Source organism: Perca fluviatilis, chromosome 14, assembly GCF_010015445.1.
Source record: "Perca fluviatilis chromosome 14, GENO_Pfluv_1.0, whole genome shotgun sequence".
NCBI classification, from domain to species: domain Eukaryota; kingdom Metazoa; phylum Chordata; class Actinopteri; order Perciformes; family Percidae; genus Perca; species Perca fluviatilis.
The window spans coordinates 15,064,806-15,085,503 of record NC_053125.1 but is presented as its reverse complement, the minus strand read 5'-3'; the positions used below and the strand labels follow the sequence as shown (position 1 = coordinate 15,085,503).

The 20,698-nt window shown below is 39.7% G+C and overlaps 1 protein-coding gene, 1 long non-coding RNA gene and 1 pseudogene across 2 annotated transcripts; 2 read left to right on the top strand and 1 right to left on the bottom strand.

The window, feature by feature from the left end:
- Positions 1-3,457: 3,457 nt before the first annotated feature.
- On the bottom strand, positions 3,458-6,055 carry LOC120573652 (fatty acid-binding protein, intestinal-like). Its single transcript, XM_039823538.1, has 4 exons — positions 5,901-6,055; positions 5,316-5,488; positions 4,851-4,958; positions 3,458-4,733 (listed from the first exon to the last, which is right to left on the bottom strand). Exons 1-4 carry the CDS (start codon positions 5,965-5,967, stop codon positions 4,683-4,685), a joined length of 399 nt encoding a protein of 132 aa, XP_039679472.1. The 5' UTR covers positions 5,968-6,055; the 3' UTR covers positions 3,458-4,682.
- A 263-nt stretch (positions 6,056-6,318) lies between these two features.
- LOC120572501 lies at positions 6,319-10,594 on the top strand (annotated as a pseudogene).
- Positions 10,595-11,311: 717 nt separating this feature from the next.
- LOC120573482 lies at positions 11,312-14,993 on the top strand. The gene is made up of 3 exons (XR_005641731.1): positions 11,312-11,669; positions 12,897-12,952; positions 14,671-14,993. It is a non-coding gene; the product is annotated as an uncharacterized LOC120573482 (long non-coding RNA).
- The last annotated feature ends 5,705 nt before the right edge of the window (positions 14,994-20,698 follow it).

Genomic DNA, 20,698 nt, shown 5'->3' with positions numbered 1-20,698 from the left:
GCTGAATGCCAGTGTCAGCATGCTAATTACATGCTCACAATGACAATGCTAACATGCTGCTGTTTAGCACATACAGGTACAGTATGTTTGCCATAGTATCGTTCTTAGTTTAGTGGGTTAGCATGCTAGCATTTAGCTGATTACCACCAAACACAGAGTACATCTGAGGCTGATGGGAATGTCAGTAATTGTGCAGATATTTGGTTACAAAACAAAGTAGAACAAGTTGAAATGTTGGCCTGATTATGGTACCAGATGAAAATTCAGGAGATCACAAAAGTGACTACAAATCATTCGGTGGAGAACAAATTTATCTTGTTAAGGAGATTTTCATTTCCGTGCTCTGGTTGTTTTGTATCTAGATTATCTAATATTATAGACATTGTAATACCAGCTTTTTTTTAAGTTGCGAGAGGAGGAAGTGACATTAAATTGTATGTATAATTATGAATTCATCATCATCATACTTGTTAACATAATAACACTTCCAAATTCCCACGACTGGCAAAAGTCACATCTGAGCATGTGCTGTGGCATGAATCCTAAATAATTCCCAAGTCTCGAGGCATTTGAAAAGGCTCAGGCATAAAGTATCCAGCACTGACTGACTGGTGACTCATCATTCAGCAGCCTGCATCTGTCTGCAAAGGCCTGCACAGTCATTGTCTAAACAGTGACTGGCCAAAAGGGGGTTGTGTTTTCTTGGAAAGATTGCCCAACCAACTGCGCTGTTGGTGTCTTTTGTGATGGTTACTCCTTCAGATAAGCTGGCTTCAGAGTCAGTGAATTTGATTTCACAGTGGGGGGTGAGGGAGTGTTTTCTTTCTGCACTGTCCTCTCTTCGTTCTCCTTATCCTCACTCTCAGTCTTTTCTCTGTCCACCTCTCACTATTTTTCCTCCTCCTCTCTCATCTTTCATCTCCCTTGGGTGGGCCCCTGCTCCCACAGTCTCACAGCAATCAAAACACTGAAGGCTAACTTTCCCACTACTTTCCTGTTTCTCACTGATTCCATGTTGCTTCAGTGTACTATTTGATTCCAATTAAGTACATAGAGATGTTATTTTAAGAATTTGAGTTGAGATCCAATAATTATGTAGGTGTGTGTGTCTGCCCATACACATAGGGTGTGTGTGTGTGTGTGTGTGTGTTTTTCCATTAACTTTATTGTGTATATTCTCTCATACATGTGACAAAAACATCTAAAAAAGGGTGTGTGTCATGTGATAACTTGACTGAGGATGACATCATAGAACAACCAAGGCCCCTTCTCTCAGAAAATAAACAGCTCCACAGCGCTTCCCGATGGTTTTGAAAACACATTACAAGATTCATCTACAGTACGTGACATTGTTCCCATAATCAGTACTGGAAGAAGTATTAAGATCCTTTCATTCGGTGATCAATAGTACAATGTAAAACACTTAAACAAGTGTATATACCAGGTATATACCGTTTAAACTATAGTAATTATTAATCTATTTGATATGTAGTGGAATGGCATAAAATGGAAATAACGTAAACAAAAGTAGCTCAAATTTGTACTTGAGGGTACGTCTACTTGCCCATGAGTCATGAAAAAGCTTTTCTATAAGACATGTTTGTGAAACCTAGTTTAGACAAAATGCTATTTTAGATATGGTATTTGTCAAATTCTGAGCAATATCAGATGATGAGGATTTTGTTCATCATCATTATAGACCAAATGTACTGTATGTATGTGGATTGGGCTAACACGGGCTGAATGGTTGTATGCCAAAACACACCTGTACTAAGTGTAACACTGGACACAATAATCTTATTAAAAGTATTGCTAATTTAGAAATGGAAAGCATGAAAGTCACTTAAGACTGCAGATCCAAATACACAGAAAGGAGGCCCACCAACCTCTTTTTCCTTGCACGAAAATCTGCAGGCTCACAGCCCTTGAGCCTCACAGTATCTGAGCGGTCTCAGAGGACTTCACTCCCCATGGTGGATTCAGGGGCAAACCGGTGTTCAAAGCAGCCCCGCCTCGGCCAGATTAGCCTTGTGCGCGGTGGGTTTATACCTTCATGAAAGAGGGTGCCACTCAGGGCTCAGTGGGGGGCTGAGATCGATTGATGCCCAGACTGTCCAGGTTTAGATGGATGTCTTTAGGGATGATAATAACTTTACTCTTTATTAGTTATTGATTGTGCTTGGGTAAGATTTTCTGATCTATTTTTAAATTTTGCATTGGCTTTCATGAATCCAGCAAAAAAAGTACACAAGTAGTGATACGATACTGTCATTTATCTTATCTTATACTGGAATCATAAAGTGATGGTATAATTATAACAAAATGATGTTGTCTAGATTAGTCATATCAAGCCAATTCTGGCTTAAAAGTTAACAAAAGATATTCTTGAAGGTTTTTTATGTAACATTTTTTAAAGACATTGGTCTGTTGCATTACACTGAAAACCAATTCTCTATTAGAATGAATTATCTATAATATATATTGATTATGGAGGATATTCTAATACATATTGTCATTGTGATTTCAACCCTATTAATTTCTGCCAGAAAAAAAAAGATGAGGAAAAGTTAGACATGATAAAAATCTCAATGTTGAGTCACACTTACAACCTTTTATCCCGTAATTTTGTCTTAGTACAGTTTTCATTTCATCTATTTTTTTTTTTCTCTTCCTAGTAGAAATAGGCTTCCATAATATTTCCCAATCCTGACAAACAGCCTAAAAGATAGTTGCACACATCTATAATCAGCTCTGGTCAAAACTATTGAGGAGCACTCAGTGAAGACCCATAGGCATAAGAATAATTATTACTCCAAACCCTGGTATCTCAAGATTTAGCCTTGCAGCAAAGTCTCTCCATCAAGCAGTATCTTTATGTATTTGTCATCCTAAAACCTCTTGGTACTAGTCCAAAAGTTACATTTTAAATTATATTTTGTAGCTTTCATGCTGTGCTGAAGTATCTACAGTAGTGGTTCAACTCTAAAGTAAAAGTAGGCACAGGTCGCCCTCTTGTGCTCAGAGAGGCTCACTGCATAAAAATATACACTTATTTTCCTCATCATGTGAGGAATCCTCATTTCCCTGGTGTGTTTTTCTGTTCATCTGTTCAGACCCACTGCTGAGGATAGCACCCAAAGGCCAGCACATGACAGCACAAGACCCTGTTGTCATCATGTGACCGGCTGCAGTCATGCTATGTAGGAGAGACTTTAAAGCAGAGTCTGAAATGCTGAGGTAATGTGACATTTCCTTAGAATCCAAGACAGCGATTATGAATTTATAATGCTCATAAAATGTAATCGCCAAGACATGATCATTCACCTTGATTATGATGACTTTATATAAGTTGACGCCTGAAGGCAGAATGACTTGCAAGTTTGTAGACTTTTGGAGCAACAGGCTCTCATAATTTATTCATTCATTAAAACTTAAAAAAAGACCAATACACCAATACTTAAGTGACACATGACAACGGCTTTAATGTTACAGACTATATAATATATAAGAACCATTAGTGCAAATTAACCAATATATGTCATTTTGTGGTGGATCATTATTGTGCTGCCTTCCATCAGAATGATGCAGACCGGTGTGTGACTAAATGCTGTTGTTTTGATGCAGCTAACAGCACGGTGATGTTTAAGTAAGCTGCGCTCCATCTCTACTGTTGGTGACATTTAAAGTGTAAGTCCTCCCAAATTACAAAAAAAACAGTGTCTCACTCACCTCTAGTTGTATCTAATCATGCTGATATTTTTGATAATTTTGTGCCCACATTTTGAGGTATTCATGTTTAAGACTTATGCTTCCACCCCATTACCATGGAGGTTGAAGAGTTTCCATTGGCATTGCTCACACCATTGAAAATGACATTTAAAAACAGTGGCATATTACTAGAAACAATGGACCCGTTACCTTGGGTAATCCATTAACACATGAGCAGCTTACATTGGAACTACGTTGTACCAATGAAGTAGTCCCTCTGAAAACTGTTCATGTTCTGTGGATTATCATGAGTAACTGGGACATTGTTTCTAATGGGTTTGAATTTGTTTTAAATGATGTTTTTCAATGCAGGGAGAATTACAAACGGAATTCCATTCCCCATTTTTTGTAGAAGAGTGGAAATATAAACCTCAGCGACAAATATCTCGAAATCTGGACAAAGAAAAAAAAAAACTATCTGCATGGCTAGATGCCACAATAGTCCTAAACCATTTCTGGGACACTGGTTGCTGAGAGTTTTTCTAAGGCACATTACACTGACATGGTGACGGATGTTCTAGTTGGTTTGGACTCTGTATTGGCTTCTTGTGTTGTTTACAGTATCCGTTATACTGTCTTTCAGCTGTCGTCCTCTCTCAAACTGAAATTTTCAGTGAATTATCATATTTTGTTGCACCTGCCTTTAATTAAAGTTTAGGTATATTTTTTGACTTGAACCCTTTTTACCAGTTTATTTGACTGTTAAACACCTTTTAACGTTTCAGCACTTTTTACATTTACAGTGCAATGCTGTGGTCAACTATACTTTTAAAAATCTTTTTTTAAAAGTACAATTTGGAGGTATATGATGTAGAATATGCTTGACTTAGTCATGTCTTATTGTTAGAAAAATAAAAACAGATCTACATTGGGTGATCTATATAAAAAATAAAATATGAACTTCAGACTCCAGGTTACTGCTTCTTGAAAAACCTCTTAGCATCCACTCCCTCATAGTTGTAACTCTGCCGGTGGGGGGTGAAAAAAAAGAGAGGTGATTTAGTCTATGCAGAGACAATTATGGAAAGAAAACAAATGAACATATTGCATATTATTGATGAAATACATGTGGACCCCCTGACCTGTACGAGCTCTCCTCCCACCAGAGCTCTGGTGGTGGTCAGGACCTTGCTGTTGTCTTTCCTGGTGAATTTGCCTTTCAGCATGTCACCCTCCATCTCCCACGTACCCTGGTTGAAAATATGCACTTGGTGATAGATGCTCTCCTTATGTTGTGTTAAATTTATGTATATATTGAGTTTGTATGTTGTTTTTTTTCATATTCAGTTAACCCTCATTCCAGCAACTATATTGCTGCATACTATATCACTACATATCCACTGTAGAGTAATTATTCACTGGAACCTTTCCATTGGCTTTAGTTGGCTTGTTTTGCACTTTCCCCTTTGACGAATAATCTACTGTATCAATCTTTAAAAAAAAAAGAACTCATATTTGCCTAAAGCAAACCATTCCCTGTTGCAGTGAAATGATGAATCAGCACCTGGACCAGCTGCTATTGGTTTAATAATGTCTGAAGCACTCACTGAGACTTCAGTGCCATCGGCCAGGCTGTAGTCGAACAGGACGCCCAGGGTGAAGTCAATCTCTTTGGTGCGGAAGGTGCTGGACTCTTTGATGTGAAACTTGTCCCCGGTCTGCTCGATGGTGAGCTTCAGGTTGTCGTGCTCTGCCAGCTTTCGCTTCATGACATTAACACCTTAAACAGAAAAAAATTGAGACATGTAGCTGGATTGTTTACAGCGAGTATTATGTACTGAATGCAAATTTGTAAATAGGCAATTCATCTGCACTCAGACTCTGCTTGTATTCGAAGCTTTCACTAGTCTGCTTTCCAAGTGTGTCCAAGTCCAAAGAAAAAGCTTAATTTAGCTACTGCTATTATTGTGGGTAGCACCATAAACACCTTCTGCTTATCAACACCTCACTGCATTGTGTAATAACCCACACAGCAATGTCAAACTATATGGAAACAAATAATACAGTTACATGCATTGCTCTCATAAACTAGATCAGAAGGCCAGCCACAGGAGAAAAACAGAGCTGAAGTGCAACCTGACTTCAGTGACCCGTTCAGTGTTATCTATACACACAGGCTCTCACACACTCACCCATTTGCTCCATGAACTTGACATAGTTATCGCTGCGGTCGACCTTCCAGGTTCCGTTGAACGTCATGGCTGCAGGCTCGCTGTGGGTTGAAGGCAGCTGGTGATGAAGCACTAGCAGACCGTGGGATTATGAATGCCCATTGGCCTCCGTTTATATACACCCCTCCCTTCTCCCTATCACCCCCACCCTCCCTGAGCTGGCATGGAAGATGCTCTTCTTTATCTCACTGATTATCTGTCTGCTGATGTGGCCATTTAAAGACTGTGTCAAATGTAGGGCGAGTCCTGCACGACCTCGAGGATTCACTAATAAATAACTGGAGGGCAACTTCTCTCACTGAGTCTGGCACAGTTAAACACTGTCACACTGTTCTGCAGGAGAGAAAAAAAAAAGAGTGGGCCATTTGTATGGCTGCCCATGGCAGCCAGTCAACTGAACCCCTTTCTGTTCCTCAATCTTTTCTCTGTCGCCCTGTTTGTGCCTGGCATGAAAATGAGCCGTAAAGGACTTTCTATTTGACGCTGTCAACTTGAGCTGGCATGCTTACAAAGAATAGTGGCCCAGCAGAAAGAAATAGTAAGACTGGAAACTTTACATTTGTCCAGAATAGAAAATTGGACTATAACAGCGTGTGTTTGCAAATTTGTAACACCTTAAACATTTTAAACATTTTGATTGGGTCTGTGTGGGTATGCAAATCAACTAGCAGACTCTTGAAATGTGCTTATGTGTGATCCATATATCTGTGAACCTCAAGCCTGCATTCATTTTTGTTAGTTACCTTATTGTTGCATGGATATATAGTTTAAGCACAAATGTTTTTTTTATTTTGACATAACCATCCCATCCTAAGGTCTGCTTTTTCTGGAGCTTTCAACCGTACATATGGTCTGGTATCAGTGGAAAGAGTTTACTCAGTAATCATGGAGATGGATCTGTTGACATACAAGCTCAGAAGCTATTCACATTTCAACCATAACACTTCTTGAAGCAATAGTTTGACATTTTGGGAAATACACACATATACAAATGAGCAGATTGATACAATTCTCATATGTGTACGGAAATATGAAGCTGGAGCCAGCAGCTGTTTAGCTTAGCTTAGCATGAATACCGGAAACAGTGAGAAACAGCTAGTCCCATGGCACGAGAGCGAAGAGACTGGGAGTATTTCCCAATATTCCTTTAAGCATGAAAGCTCATTCTTGGCCTGAGCATGCTCAGTTTGCTGATGAAAAATCTATTAACTTTAAAGAGATTATTTAAGGTCCTTCTGTGGTTGCATTTTGACAAACTAACTTGGAAATGTTCTACTATTTAAGATAACTTTACAATGCCACAATCCCATTGGAGATGGTTGTGGACTTCAGGAAGAACCCAGCCTCACCTGCCCCCATCACCCTCTGTGGCTCCACAATTGACACTGTGGAGTCTTTCCGCTTCCTGGGAACTATCATCTCCCATGACCTCAAGTGGGAGTTGAACATCAGCTCCATCGTCAAGAAAGCACAACAGAGGATGTACTTCCTGCGGCAGCTGAAGAAATTCAACCTGCCAAAGACAGTGATGGTGCACTTCTACACAGCCATCACTGAGTCCATCCTCACATCCTCCATCAGCCATCTGGTACGCTGCTGCCACTGCCAAGGACAAGGGCAGACTGCAGTACTGCATTCGGTCTGCAGAGAAGGCGATTGGCTGCAATCTGCCGCCGCTCCAGAAACTATACGCCACCAGGACTCTGAAGCGTGCTGGAAAGATTGTGGCTGACTCCTCCCACCCCGGCCACAAACTCTTTGAGCCACTCCCCTGTGGCAGGAGGATGAGGTCCATCAGGACCAAAACCACACGCCACATAAACAGTTTTTTCCCCTCCGCCACTAGCCTTATCAACAAGGCCCGGAACCCACCCTGACTCTCTAGACACACCACCTCTGGCTCCTCATGCCACTGTACCTACTCTGCTGTAGCATTCCTTTTTACTACTGTTTAACTTATTTTATTATTTATTTACATTTATTTTATCGTTATTAATAAAATACTGTGTGTATATGTTTATACTTATATTGTTTATATTCGTTTATATTTGAGAATGTGCGACATGCACCAACAACACCATGACAAATTCCTTGTATGTGCAAAAAACTTACTTGGCAATAAAGCCCTTTCTGATTCTGATTTCTCAATGAAAAGTAAAAGGTTGTTTTAAAAATAAATCATAACACGGTTTCTACAGTCTGAAATCTAAAATCCATCTGTACAAAATTACTCTTTGTAAGACTGCAGAAACTTCTCTTCTAATGTTCTCCTCAGTCCATCACTGAACTCATTCCTCCTCTTGTCTCTCCAGAGCTGGAGCCTCCAGGTGTAGCCGTGAATCTGACCCCAGGTCTGCCAGCCTACATCCTGTTCATATGTCTGAGACATGCAGACTACGTCAACGATGACCAGAAGGTCCTCACCCTGCTCACCTCAACCATCAACAGTATTAAGAACATCCTCAAGGTGTGTGTGTGTGTGTGTGTGTGTGTGTGTGTGTGTGTGTAAAGTTTTCAGGTAAGTGCAGAGATATGCTGTAATTTGGCCCAACTGACCCTTTAAATGATGCTTTTCAGCAGTTTGGAAGATGTTTGACTTGAAGAGGGTCTGATGCAGTTACAGTATGACTCCAATTTGTTCTTCCTTTTCCTGTCAGAAATGAGGAGACGGCTTTGAGACGGTCTCCTTCTGGCTGTCTAACACCTGCCGCTTCTTACACTGTCTGAAACAATACAGCGGCGACGAGGTGAGACTGACACAATGCATATCACCATAGAAACTGTGTCACTCAAATATGTACACATTCATAAATAGGGTTTGTTAGACGTCTGGATAATTTAGTAAATGTGATTGTGTTTGTGTTTTTCTTGGGAAATAATAATCTACCAACCGTTGGACAGAACATTTTAAGTAAAGTTTGAATTAACTGGAGATTGTTTTTTTTGGTATTGTTTAAGAAAAGCTGACATTCATATACAATATCAAAGTGTTTTAATAGAGTTGTTGGACATAAAGAGACAGAATATTTCCTATCCTTCACGCATATACATGTCTTTAGTCTATTAATTTTTTGTAACCCTGTGTCTGCCTGTGTCCGTGTGTCTCAGGCCTTCATGAAGCACAACACGCAGAGGCAGAATGAACACACTCTGTCCAACTTCGACCTGGCAGAGTACAGACAGGTGATCAGTGATCTGGCCATCCAGATCTACCAGCAGCTAATCAAATGCATGGATCTGTGTGTGTGTGTGTGTGTGTGTGTGTGTCTTTCTTTGAATACTTGTGTGTGTTCTGGGCAGTCTCTGGCATGCTGGAATACAAGACCATCCAGGGTGACGAGGGCACCTACAACCCTGGACTCCATCCTGCGCCAGCTCAGCGCCTTCCACTCCACTAGGTGCCAGCACGGCACCGACCCCGAGCTCATCAAGCAGGTTGTGAAGCAGTAGTTCTACATCATCGGAGCCGTCACTCTCAACAACATCATCGGAGCCGTCACTCTCAACACCCTGCTGTTACGCAAGGACATGTGCTCCTGGAGCAAAGGCTTGCAGCTCATGTAGGTGACGTTGCTGCTCAAAAGGGGAGCTCCAGAGTGTGGCTGTATTTGTCCCCCGTTTTGTTGTTTTTTGTTGTTGTGACCACTAAACTTATGATGTGTTTCTGTGTGTGTGTGTGTGTGTGTGTGTGTGTGTGTGTGTGCAGGTACAATGTGAGCCAGCTGAAGGAGTGGCTCAGAGACAAAGGTCTGATGATATGTGGAGCTAAGGAGACTCTGGAGCCTCTGATCCAGGCCCGCTCAGCTGCTGCAGGTGAAGAAAATGAATGACGAGGACGCTGAGGCCATCTGCTCCATGTGCCTGGCCCTCACCACTGCTCAGGTAAACGATGTTGGGGTAACCTCTCTGTGGTTTGTCTCTTTCAGATCGTGAAAGTCCTGAACCTCTTACACTCCAGTCAAAGAGTTTGACATATCTGTTGCACATATGAACCATACAGGTAATTTACTCCAGATGTATCAATACAACACTGTTTTCTGGACATACTGTTTTATTTCTGTACAGTATAAACATTAAGGAAATAAATGCTCCTGGAAAACACCGCCTGAAAAGTAACACCTTCCAAGCTAAAGCACAAATTTTATCTAGTTAGGTTTCTTTAAATTTGATGATAAGTAACTTCAACCCTCTACCTTCCAGGTCACTGGTTTCCAAACTTTTTTCCAAACAAAAAAAATTCTGCACATTGTAACTTGAATGAAAGGAACAAAAAAAAGGGGAATGCTGCAGCAATGCAAAGCACTCAAAAGTGGTACAGCCCCATAACAAACTGCAATTTTGTTCTGAAATTAAATTTGATTGCATATTCATTATTTGCATCTCATTTGCTCTCTTCTTTTTCCATTCAGACCCACTTGCGAGACCGTTGTGAGAGTCCCCAGTTGTTGATGTACACCAAGATGATTTACCCGGTCACTTTCCCATTCAACCCTTCCTCCCTCGCCTTGGAAACCATCCAGATCCCCAGCTAGCTCAACCTGTCCTTCCTCACCCGTGTCTAAACCAAGGCCTCACAGGACGGCTCTGAGCCCTGCGGCCATTTTGATGTGTGGCCACAGTTGGAATCGAAAGACTTTCTACGACACAATCGTCACAAGAGAAATAAAAAAAATATATATATATATATATATATTTATATTATTTTGACTGTATGTCTCCACGTCCCCCCGATTGCCTGCGCGCTTCTCCTGACTATACAGTAATTTATCTAGTGTGCGACAGAAAGTCGCATAGTTATGATGCAATCGTTAGCCTATTTTTACAAAAACGTCTGCTACGGGGCCATGACGTGAGATAGATTTAGAAATAAACAACGGACAAATATAGTTTTTAAACGCTTCAGATGTAAAATTATTCGCTGTCAAAGTGACGGCAAAATGAATGGCAGTCAATGGAATGCTATCAGGAGGTGATGGCTTGTTGGACCTCCCCATAGGAGGTACGTTTTTCTGATGCTCGCTTACCCCCTTGGTTAGATCAGCTGAGAGGCAGACGTTTCCCAGCATGCCCTGGGTCCGCCTGGGTTTTGCAGTCGGTGAAAAGCAACTGCGCTGCATGCCTGCGTCTCAAACAGAGCCTGTCTATGGAGAGCCTGTTCACTCCCTATCTCACTCCCTATTAGCCCCATTGTACCAACCCGGAATTTTCCAGAGAGTGGAAGTTCTCCCCTTATTAGACATTCTCTGGTCTCAAACCTGCGGCCGCCTTGATCTTGTGAGGTTATCGTTGCCCATGTGTGCATGACGTCAGAACAAGTCGGGATCAAGTCGGACACAAATCTAACCGGCAAGCATTGGGCGGCGATCGCCGGTGATCGATTCTGCGCAGACCTGGCTCATCTCAAACGAGCCTAAAATGTTTGCTGGGAAAAAGGTCCATACATCCAAACAAATGTTTGTTGTGATGAAATGAGATACAATTACAACACTGGCATTGTCTGTTAAAGTACCAAAGTAGTTGTCATTCAGCCTGTGTCTTTGGACAATAGGGCACTGTAGTTGCATTCCTGAGAGGAAAAACTGTGTACTCGGAGCTGGACTGTTGGATTATGGACACTGAGAGAATACTGAATACATTGTTTACGCCTCACGAAGTCTTTCAGTCACCACAAGACTCAACTTCCATTTTATATAACAGCTTTAGCAAAGGAGCAGTTTGGGGATGACTCAGGTAAATCTAATATGTAATTGAACGAGAACATATACACAGCATTTATCATGTTTTAGCCACATAGTTATCACAGCTGACCACTGCTACCATTTCCATATTCCTTGCTTGCTTCAAAATACAAGTGAACAAGTATAGTTTGTCTCACATGCCATGATGGATGTTGTTTATAAAAGATGGTTGGAGGAACCCAATTCCTGTGCTCAATTTGTCTAATTAATGAGCTTTCAGTGTTCGGTAACATAGGCATAGAAATAATAGTCACGATGTTCTGGGTGGCACTACAATATAAATGGGTAACCATTGAAATAGTTTAGTTAGGTTGTCCCTAGGAGGCTTCTTTAATTTGACTACAGTTCTGGGAATGACAATAACATACAATTACATAACATAAATGGGATGTTTTGCAATGTATCTCAGAGTGTAAATGCTGTGTCTCCCAAACCCATAATCCCTTTTACTGCTTTCAATAAAGACAGTTTGTACTTTGTCTCTTTATAGAGCTCACCAGGTACAATTTGTACTATATACTGTGATGCCTGTGATACCATAATGAGATTAAGACAGACAAACATTTATCGACAGAAAAACCACACCCTGCCCTCCCATCCTCAACCACCTCCACCATGTTGATTATGATGATGTGCATGATGTGCAGCCTGTAGGGAATCCTCTCTGTGTCTCTGGAGCCAATGTTACACTTTGATGTCAAACTTTCATGTGACTCTTTTACTAATGACTAGGTTTTTTAATATAATTAGTTCAATGATCCTTTTTTTCCATATTGCTGTGCCCCAGTGGTCTCTCTACTCACCACATCTGGCACTTTTCCAGTGTACATTAGGGTTTCATGTCTTCATTCATAATAGTAAGTAAAACAACCCCATGGGAAACATCATATATATATATATATATATATATATATATATATATATATATATATATAGAAAAAAAAAAAAATATATAGAGAAAAAAAAAAAAAAAAAAAAAAAAAAAAAAAAAAAAATCAGTAAAAAATGTATTTGATAATAAATTAATCATTTGAAGCCTGTGAGAACTAGAATGTATGTCACTGTAACATTGAATATTCATGACTAAATAAGCTTTTATTTATTCAGTTAAACTGTTAGTGTAATCGGCCTCTCTTGGACTGTGTGGGTGTGGTTTCAATCCCATAACTGTCATTAGATTTTGATTCACATGTTGCTGAACTCTGTCTTCTGTCCACAGAGGGACATCCAGCTGAGCCCCACCCACCTCAAAACAGTGAAGAAAAGTTACGAAAAGTAAGAACAAACCCACAAATAAAGCAATCTATCGTGAGAAATAACCAAAATAGTTCAAGAATATTTTGTGTGTCCATGAAGGACTCTATTGCTCATAAAAAGGAACAGATTGAGAAAGAAGGTTTTCAGGACCTTTGAGTCATTCTTGACAAAACAAGTAATTTTTAGACGTCCCCTTGGGTTCTGGGAAATAGTGCATAATCCAGACAATTACACAATTAATCTTGATGTTACTGCAGTTTAAAGTAAACATATTAACCATATTTTCCCAGAATGAACAGGATTTCTGTAAAGACATATTAACCTCACAGCTGACAATCTCTCTTGATTTTTTTCGTGACTTGATTGTTTTCGACACTATTTACACAGAATGGCACAAGCACATATTTATAACATTATAAAATTGACATTTAAATGGATAAAAGGAAAAAATATATAACCAAATGAGAAGAACAAAAAAACAAAAAAATAAATAAAAGAGAAAGAAAGGGTTAGGGTTAGTTTTTTTCTAATATTGTCCCATTACTGTAAGTTGTTTTTGTCTTCAGTCATAGCATACATGCAAACACTCTGAGCTGACATTGTTATTGATAGTCAAACCTTTGATGATGTGACAGAAACTCTTCAGTGATGTAGTACTCCATCTAGTGGACCACTGAAGCAGCTGCTGGGTCCACTTAACTTGTATGCAAACTGATGGGGACGCTAATGTTCATCCTGTTAAAACTAATAAATGAAATGTTGAGATCTGGGTTAAACCTTCCAGGAGTTGCAGTTTTTGGACTTAAGTTATGTTGAGTAAAGTGAAACAGTAATAGGCTTTTTCATCTTAAGTATCACAGGTTTGCCAATAAATAAAAGCAGTCTCATAAGCAAAAAGATATTTTTTCTAATAACAACAATCACTTAATCTTAAATTTCTATCAGCTTTGGCTGGAATTTGATAGTGATTTCCAAAACCTAGCATTGGCTGCAGCATCTGATTGGAGTCCAGAAACGCCCCAGATGCATACATACTGTAAAGGAAAAACACAATCCTGTCCTAAATATATCCCTGCTGCCTCTGGAGAGTATGTGAAAGTCAATATTATTGAGACTCAGCAATGAGGCAATATTTGAATTTCAAATGAGCCTTAGAGAGTAGAGAAAGCTAGCATTCAGCACCCTGACACGAGTGTACATGAATAGTGAAGAAGTGAGCACACGACACAGCGTTGACAAATAGCTGGCGCATTATGCTGAATGAGAAACACTGTTTCAGAGAGGGGAAATGGGATAATTGATCCAAATTAGGAAAGAGTGACCTAAAGCACTTTGTGAGTGCCAGTGTAAGGCAGAATGTGAATGGTGTTAATACATCTTCTCAAATGAAGTTTCAGTACTGCGTGTATAATGTGATGATTTATGTAGTCAAATGAAGGAATGTGTGCAGGTCCATTTGGTTGAGAGCTTCAACCTTTGGAAGAATACCACAATAATAAGAGTAAAATGATTTCAATTCAGCAGGAGATACTTTCTTGTAAGGTCTTTTCTGCATAGTTTGGTGCTTTGAATCTTTTACAGAATTCCATATACAAATTCTACCTTTTAAGATTGTGAAATAATATAAAAACAAATCCTGGTCTTAATTGTTGGATTTCTTCTTGGTAATAGCTTTCCCCTTATCTCCCTCATTCACCCTTCCATATTTATTTTCCTGCATCGACGATGCGTCGCAGCTCTGAGAGAGGGATTACACGTCTTTCTTGGTCTACATCCTAGAGCCTCTGCTGGGACTGGAGCCGCCACCCACCACAGGACCTCAGCTGCTCCGGGGCTACCAGCATGGCTCCTATGTGGGTTTATAAATGATCCGGGACCAGGCGCCATGCAGTGCCACCCCCCGAGCAGACCCACAAAACACCCCTGGTAAGTACTCACAGCATTAAATGCTACTGTTACACCACACAACTGCTAGTCCCTGTCTGAAATGAACTGTAAACTACAGCGATCCTGAAGCATCAGCTAATTATTACAGTGAGATCGCTACGGAGCAGAGTTTTAGAGCAACAAAATGAGAGCTAAGATGGCCATTTTCCAACATGAGCTTTCTAAATAAATGCAGCAAATACCAGTGGTTATTACATGGTTCAGTTGGAGGAGACTAACTGACCTTATCATATAAGATCATATAGCAGAATCCTGTTCTACTATCTGTTCACTACTAACTAATCTGTTCACATACATTTTCTTATTGCATTCATATAAGAATTGATAAGAATTAAATCTAGTCTGCCCTAACAAGCGTGTTCTCATCAAAAAGTTTGCAAAAAGTAGTTGACCTGTCGGTATTTCTGTATTTAAACGGCCCTTTAAGATGGCAGAAGTCATATTGTACCACAAAAGAAGGTCCTTGGAGTTCAGCAATGAATGTAAAACATGAATCTATAATTCCAACACTCCAGCTTGATTGAAGAGATGTTAATTACATCTCATCTCCCTCGGCTGATTTTAATTTGCACTCAGTGCATTTGACCCAATTTAGTTTTAATGAAGTTGGCATTTTCAGTAAAGTTCAGTCGACAACTGTTTCGACAGAGACGACTTTCTAGTTCCCATCGCAAGGCCGACACTTCCACTAATGTATCAGACGTTTAACTGTATGATAAATGGATTGTTTCAGTGCAGCTGACAGTCATCAGTGCTTTTGTGCGTCTAATGACAACTTAACACCTTCTCTTCCTCAGCAGATGTCCACGTATTAGTGACTTAACCCAACATATGGGCAAACAAACAGAGGCCTGTTCATATGTGTGTGACTGTGGTGCAAACCTTCAACCCAGGTCGTTAAAGTGCTCAATTGTCATCAATAGCCACAAGTTCTCAAATCCTCCACAATTACTCTTCCACAGGGTGTAAGGTGACTGTCCTCCAGCATCCTGTAAGTAATATTCTGTGACAAACGTCCTCATTCTCACAACTTTTTCTAATACCCTCATAGCACTTCCCACCTAATCTTGACGTTTCCTCTCCTCCACTCGGTCGCCGAGGGTTTTGTGCTAAGAGGACAAACTCTAAGCTCTTAATTGCAGGTGGTGTGTGTATACGCTTTTCCCAATCCCAACCCCTTTTGTTTGCAGCGCTGTGAGAGAAACAAAGGCTCCTTTTTTTTTACTCCCTGCCTTGACTCTCAGAAGCAGTGTTGGGACGAAGAAAGGATTAAGCCAACATTTCTCATGACCTCTGAGGCCTGGGGTTGGAGGGGAAGCTTGCATTGGGCTTACAATATGCAACCTGGCAGAGGTGTGTGTGTGTGTGTGTGTGTGTGTGTGTGTGTGTGTGTGTGTGTGTGTGTGTGTGTGTGTGTGTGTGTGTGTGTGTGTGTGTGTGTGTGTGTGTGTGTGTCCAAATTGGTGAAGAATAATAAAAAAAAACTACAGCACAATGACAAACTATATATCTGAAAATACTTTCTATTCAATAGAATTTTCTCATTCAAAGCCTATTAGTGTAATATTCAGACATTCCCTCAAAACAGTAATCAAGTGCTAATATAATTCTGGATGGTGCTGCTCCAAAAAATCTCTCCCGCTGAGACTGAATGAGTCATAAAGCATGGAGCAGGCTGCTACAGTTAACTGTTGTTGTTCATTTGTTCCCCATTACAGAAGCTCCATTTTGGCTAATTAGTCTTGACAGTAACTTTTCCCTGCGGTGTTGATTAGATCTAATTAATGACTGCAGGCAAGATGGAGGACTGGTGCCCTGAAGGAGCCATTTTCATACATCTCTGGGTAATTAAAGTTTTCCTTTTTCTTTGCCACAAAGACAAAACTATTGTTTTTTGTGTTCTTTTTGTTATCAATAGTCTGTCAATAATCTACAGTTGCTGGCATCTTTTTGAGCATTTAAGGCTGTCAGCAGAGGTCTATTGATTTGATTTGATATCGAGTTGGGTCTTTGAGCAAAGTGCTGTTTCCCTAACTTCACCTAAATGCATGAATATGAAGCAGGCTTTACTGGGGACAAACACAAGCAAACCTTCTCTGAGTTAATCAAGTTCAAATGGAAATTGAAACTACAAGGTTATATTGATGTGATATTACCTTGTAAGACAACAGGAAGTTTCTTTGGACATTTTGCCAGTAAGCTCTCTTGGCCTTTCTCCAACATTGCATCATGCAATCATAATCTTTCCGTAGTAAGTCATCCAACGCTGCCTGTCACCTCCCATCGGTCCTGTGGAGTAGAAAGCTTGAGGGGATTAGATCTGAGGCGAATGTCTCATAGGAAAACACCGTGCCAAACTATGCATGTTGCAGGGGAGCAGATCGTCAGGACAATCTGATTAACAGTGTGAAAACGTTTCTTATCTGTGATGACTTGAAACCTCCATACAAAGGCAGCAACAGCCCCAGAGAGAGAGCGAGAAAGGAGATGAGATGATTAAGGTAGAGATGGATTCGTCACGTATGTACATCTGCCAACATCTGCCAACATGTCACAGCAACCATTTTTTGGCTTTTGGTGGCCAAACTCATCACAAACTGGGATAGGTTAAGGCTGCATGAATTACATTTTGATATCAACATTGGTAGAATGAGTCTGTGTAATGTAAGAGGGGTCACTCATAGTGATGAACCCACAAAGGATTATCACCCAGCTCCATGGTTCCTCTTGTAGCTCTATGAAGCATTTTCAACATCTTCTTGCTTATAGTTTTGGATTTTCAGTAACATGTGAAACAGCTATGCTGGTACAAGCCATAACCCAGAGCAGAGTACAGTATTTTCACCAGCACCTTGGCCAATATAGCTATCCACGACATGCATAATGAGTGTAATGACATGGTTGGGAAGAGATATGGGGGCTCCCGGTGAGCGTCTGGAGATACGCTGGAGTATGATCACGGACTTTCCTGCTTCCATCACCACCTGCTCGCAGAAATCCAAATAATTACCTGCGTGCTAATGTGGGTGGTTGTCCTTATCTGCAGCCAATCGCAATGAAGCATAATGGAATAGCTGCCATTGCTCATGGCATTGCTCATTTCCTTCATGAGTGGGGAAGGGAGCTCATTAAGTAGATGAATTCATTTGGCTTGGTTATGTGGTGGACACTTACTACATTAATGGTGAAAACAATCTTGTGTTTAATTAATTCATTAATAACCAGTTGTATAATACGTTTAATTTCAAAACATTGAATGTCTGCGGCCACCTATAACACTCTATTTTGTGCAGATGTTCTCTTGATTGGCACAATGATAAGTTAACAGAACAGTCCCAAAGGACAGTCTGAGCCAACTGGACAGTTGGGGTACTGAAATTGGATGGGACCATCCTGTAATTGATTAGCTAGCAGCTAAGGGAGAGGATGTTCCCACTTTTGAAAAACAATCTATGTGGGCACGCACAATTGGTTAAATCATAGGGTGAGGTGCGGAGGAAGGAAAATTTAAATTAGTAAAATATTTCATCATCAAATACACCGTGACCAAATCAGAGTACACTGAACTGACTAGAGTAAACTGACCTGTCTGGATGAACTGACATGAACAAAGGAGTGACAGAGGGAGGGGCAATGAGACTATATAACATGTACCTGTGACCAGTTTTTTAGTCTTGTCTCTGCAGAAAAAAAACCATCCCAACAAAACCAGCCTGTACAGTTTGCAATGGCAAACTGTACAGGCTGGTTTTGTTGGGAAAGTGCAGCATGAATGCATCACTATAGGCTTGTTGACAGAACAGAAGTATTAGTTAGTAATGGTCTGTAAATTTCTCTATCTGTCTGATTCATTTTGCCTGGCAAGTGCTGATTTTAAGAGATTATGATTCATTGCAACACAGCCAAGAGAGGGGTTTTCATTTCCTTTTAGCAATGGTTTCATGGATGGTAATGTTGGTATGTCTGTTGGTCCACCACTTTGGTTCAGACTAAAATAACAACTATTAGATGAATGAATGAAGGTTTATTCGGTTACAAAACATAAAAAATAATATAAGTACAGCAAGTTCATTACAAACAAGGGTGGTAACCGATAAGGTGTAGGCTGAAGCCATAGCTTATTACGCCTACCCTATTTACAAAACAACATCTACCCATCAGAAATTAAACATAAACAATATACATGCATAAACATATGTATTCATACACACATACATATATACATACTATATATATTCTCATATGCATACACATATACATACATACACATACATATACATGCACATATACATACAACATACCTATACGATTTTACTTAGGCAACCTTATATTTGAAAAAAAATTAAAGTTTTAAACTGTTTTTTGAAAAAATGAATGGAATTACTCCTCTTAAGATCATCGGTGAGACCATTCCACAAGTTGACCCCTTTTACCGAAATGGTGTTCATTTTAAAGTTTGTTCGGACCATTTGTTTTTTAAAAATGTTCTCTCCTCTTAGGTTATATTTCTGTTCCCTTTTTTCAAACAAACATAATATGTTCTCAGGCAATATTTTCCTATAGACTTTGAACATAAAGACAGCTGTATTCAGACTGTCAAGATCGGAGAATTTTATTGCTTTAAATTTGCAGAATATCGAGTTTGTCGGTTCGTTACACAGTGAATGACTGACTATCCTTATGGCTTTTTTTTGTAAAATAAAAATAGGTTTTGTGTTTGTGGTGTAAGCATGCCCCCATATTTCAACACAGTAAGAAAAGTATGGAACAATAAGAGAACAATACAGAATATACAGAGATGGCTTATTTAGAAAGTACTTGGTTTTATGTAGTATAGCTATTGTTTTAGACATTTTTGATTGAACATGAGCGAATGTGTGGTTTCCAGGATAATTTATGGTCTAATATTATTCCAAGAAATTTATTTTCATTCACCCTTTCTAATACCACATCATCAATCGTTAAGCTCATGGTGGTTTTAATTTGTTGATTACTAAATATAATATATTTAGTTTTAGTTAGATTAAAGGATAGTTTGTTTTGGTCAAACCATCGCTTGATTCTGGGTAGTTCTCTGGTCACATCAGCAATTAGTTGGTGAAGATTATCCTCAGATACATACAATGTTGTGTCATCTGCGAATAAAACACATTTTAACAAATCGGATACCTTACAGATGTCATTAATATATAAAATAAACAACTTAGGACCAATCAAAGATCCCATCAAAGATCCCATCCATTCACTCCCACAATCATTAGATGGATTGCCATGAAATGTAGCGCAGATATTCATGGTTCTCAGAGGATGAATCCTATTGACTTTGGTGATCCCATGACCTTTCCTCTAGCACCCCCACAATGTTATAGATAGATATGTGGTTTTAAGTAAAATGTCTCAACAACTGTTGGATGAATTGCCATGAAATTAAGTACAGACAATCATGTCCCCCTGAAGGATGAATTGTAATGACTTTGGTGATCCCTTATTTTTTTGTTGTGTCACCATGAGGTCAACATTTTAATTTGTCCAAGACTTTGGTTTATGACCAAATATACTTGCAAAACTAATAACAGTCCCATCAACTTCAGCTACATTATGTTTACTGCTATTTATCAAATGTAAGCATGCCAAACTATGATAATGAACATGGTAAACATGATATCTAATTAACATCAGCCTGTTAGCATTATCACTGTGAACATGTTGCCATGCTAGGGTTAGCATTTTACATTTAGCATTGCCTCACAGAACCACTGGCATAGCTGTAGAATCTTAGGCTGTGTCTCAATTGTGCACTTACACTTGCTATTTTGA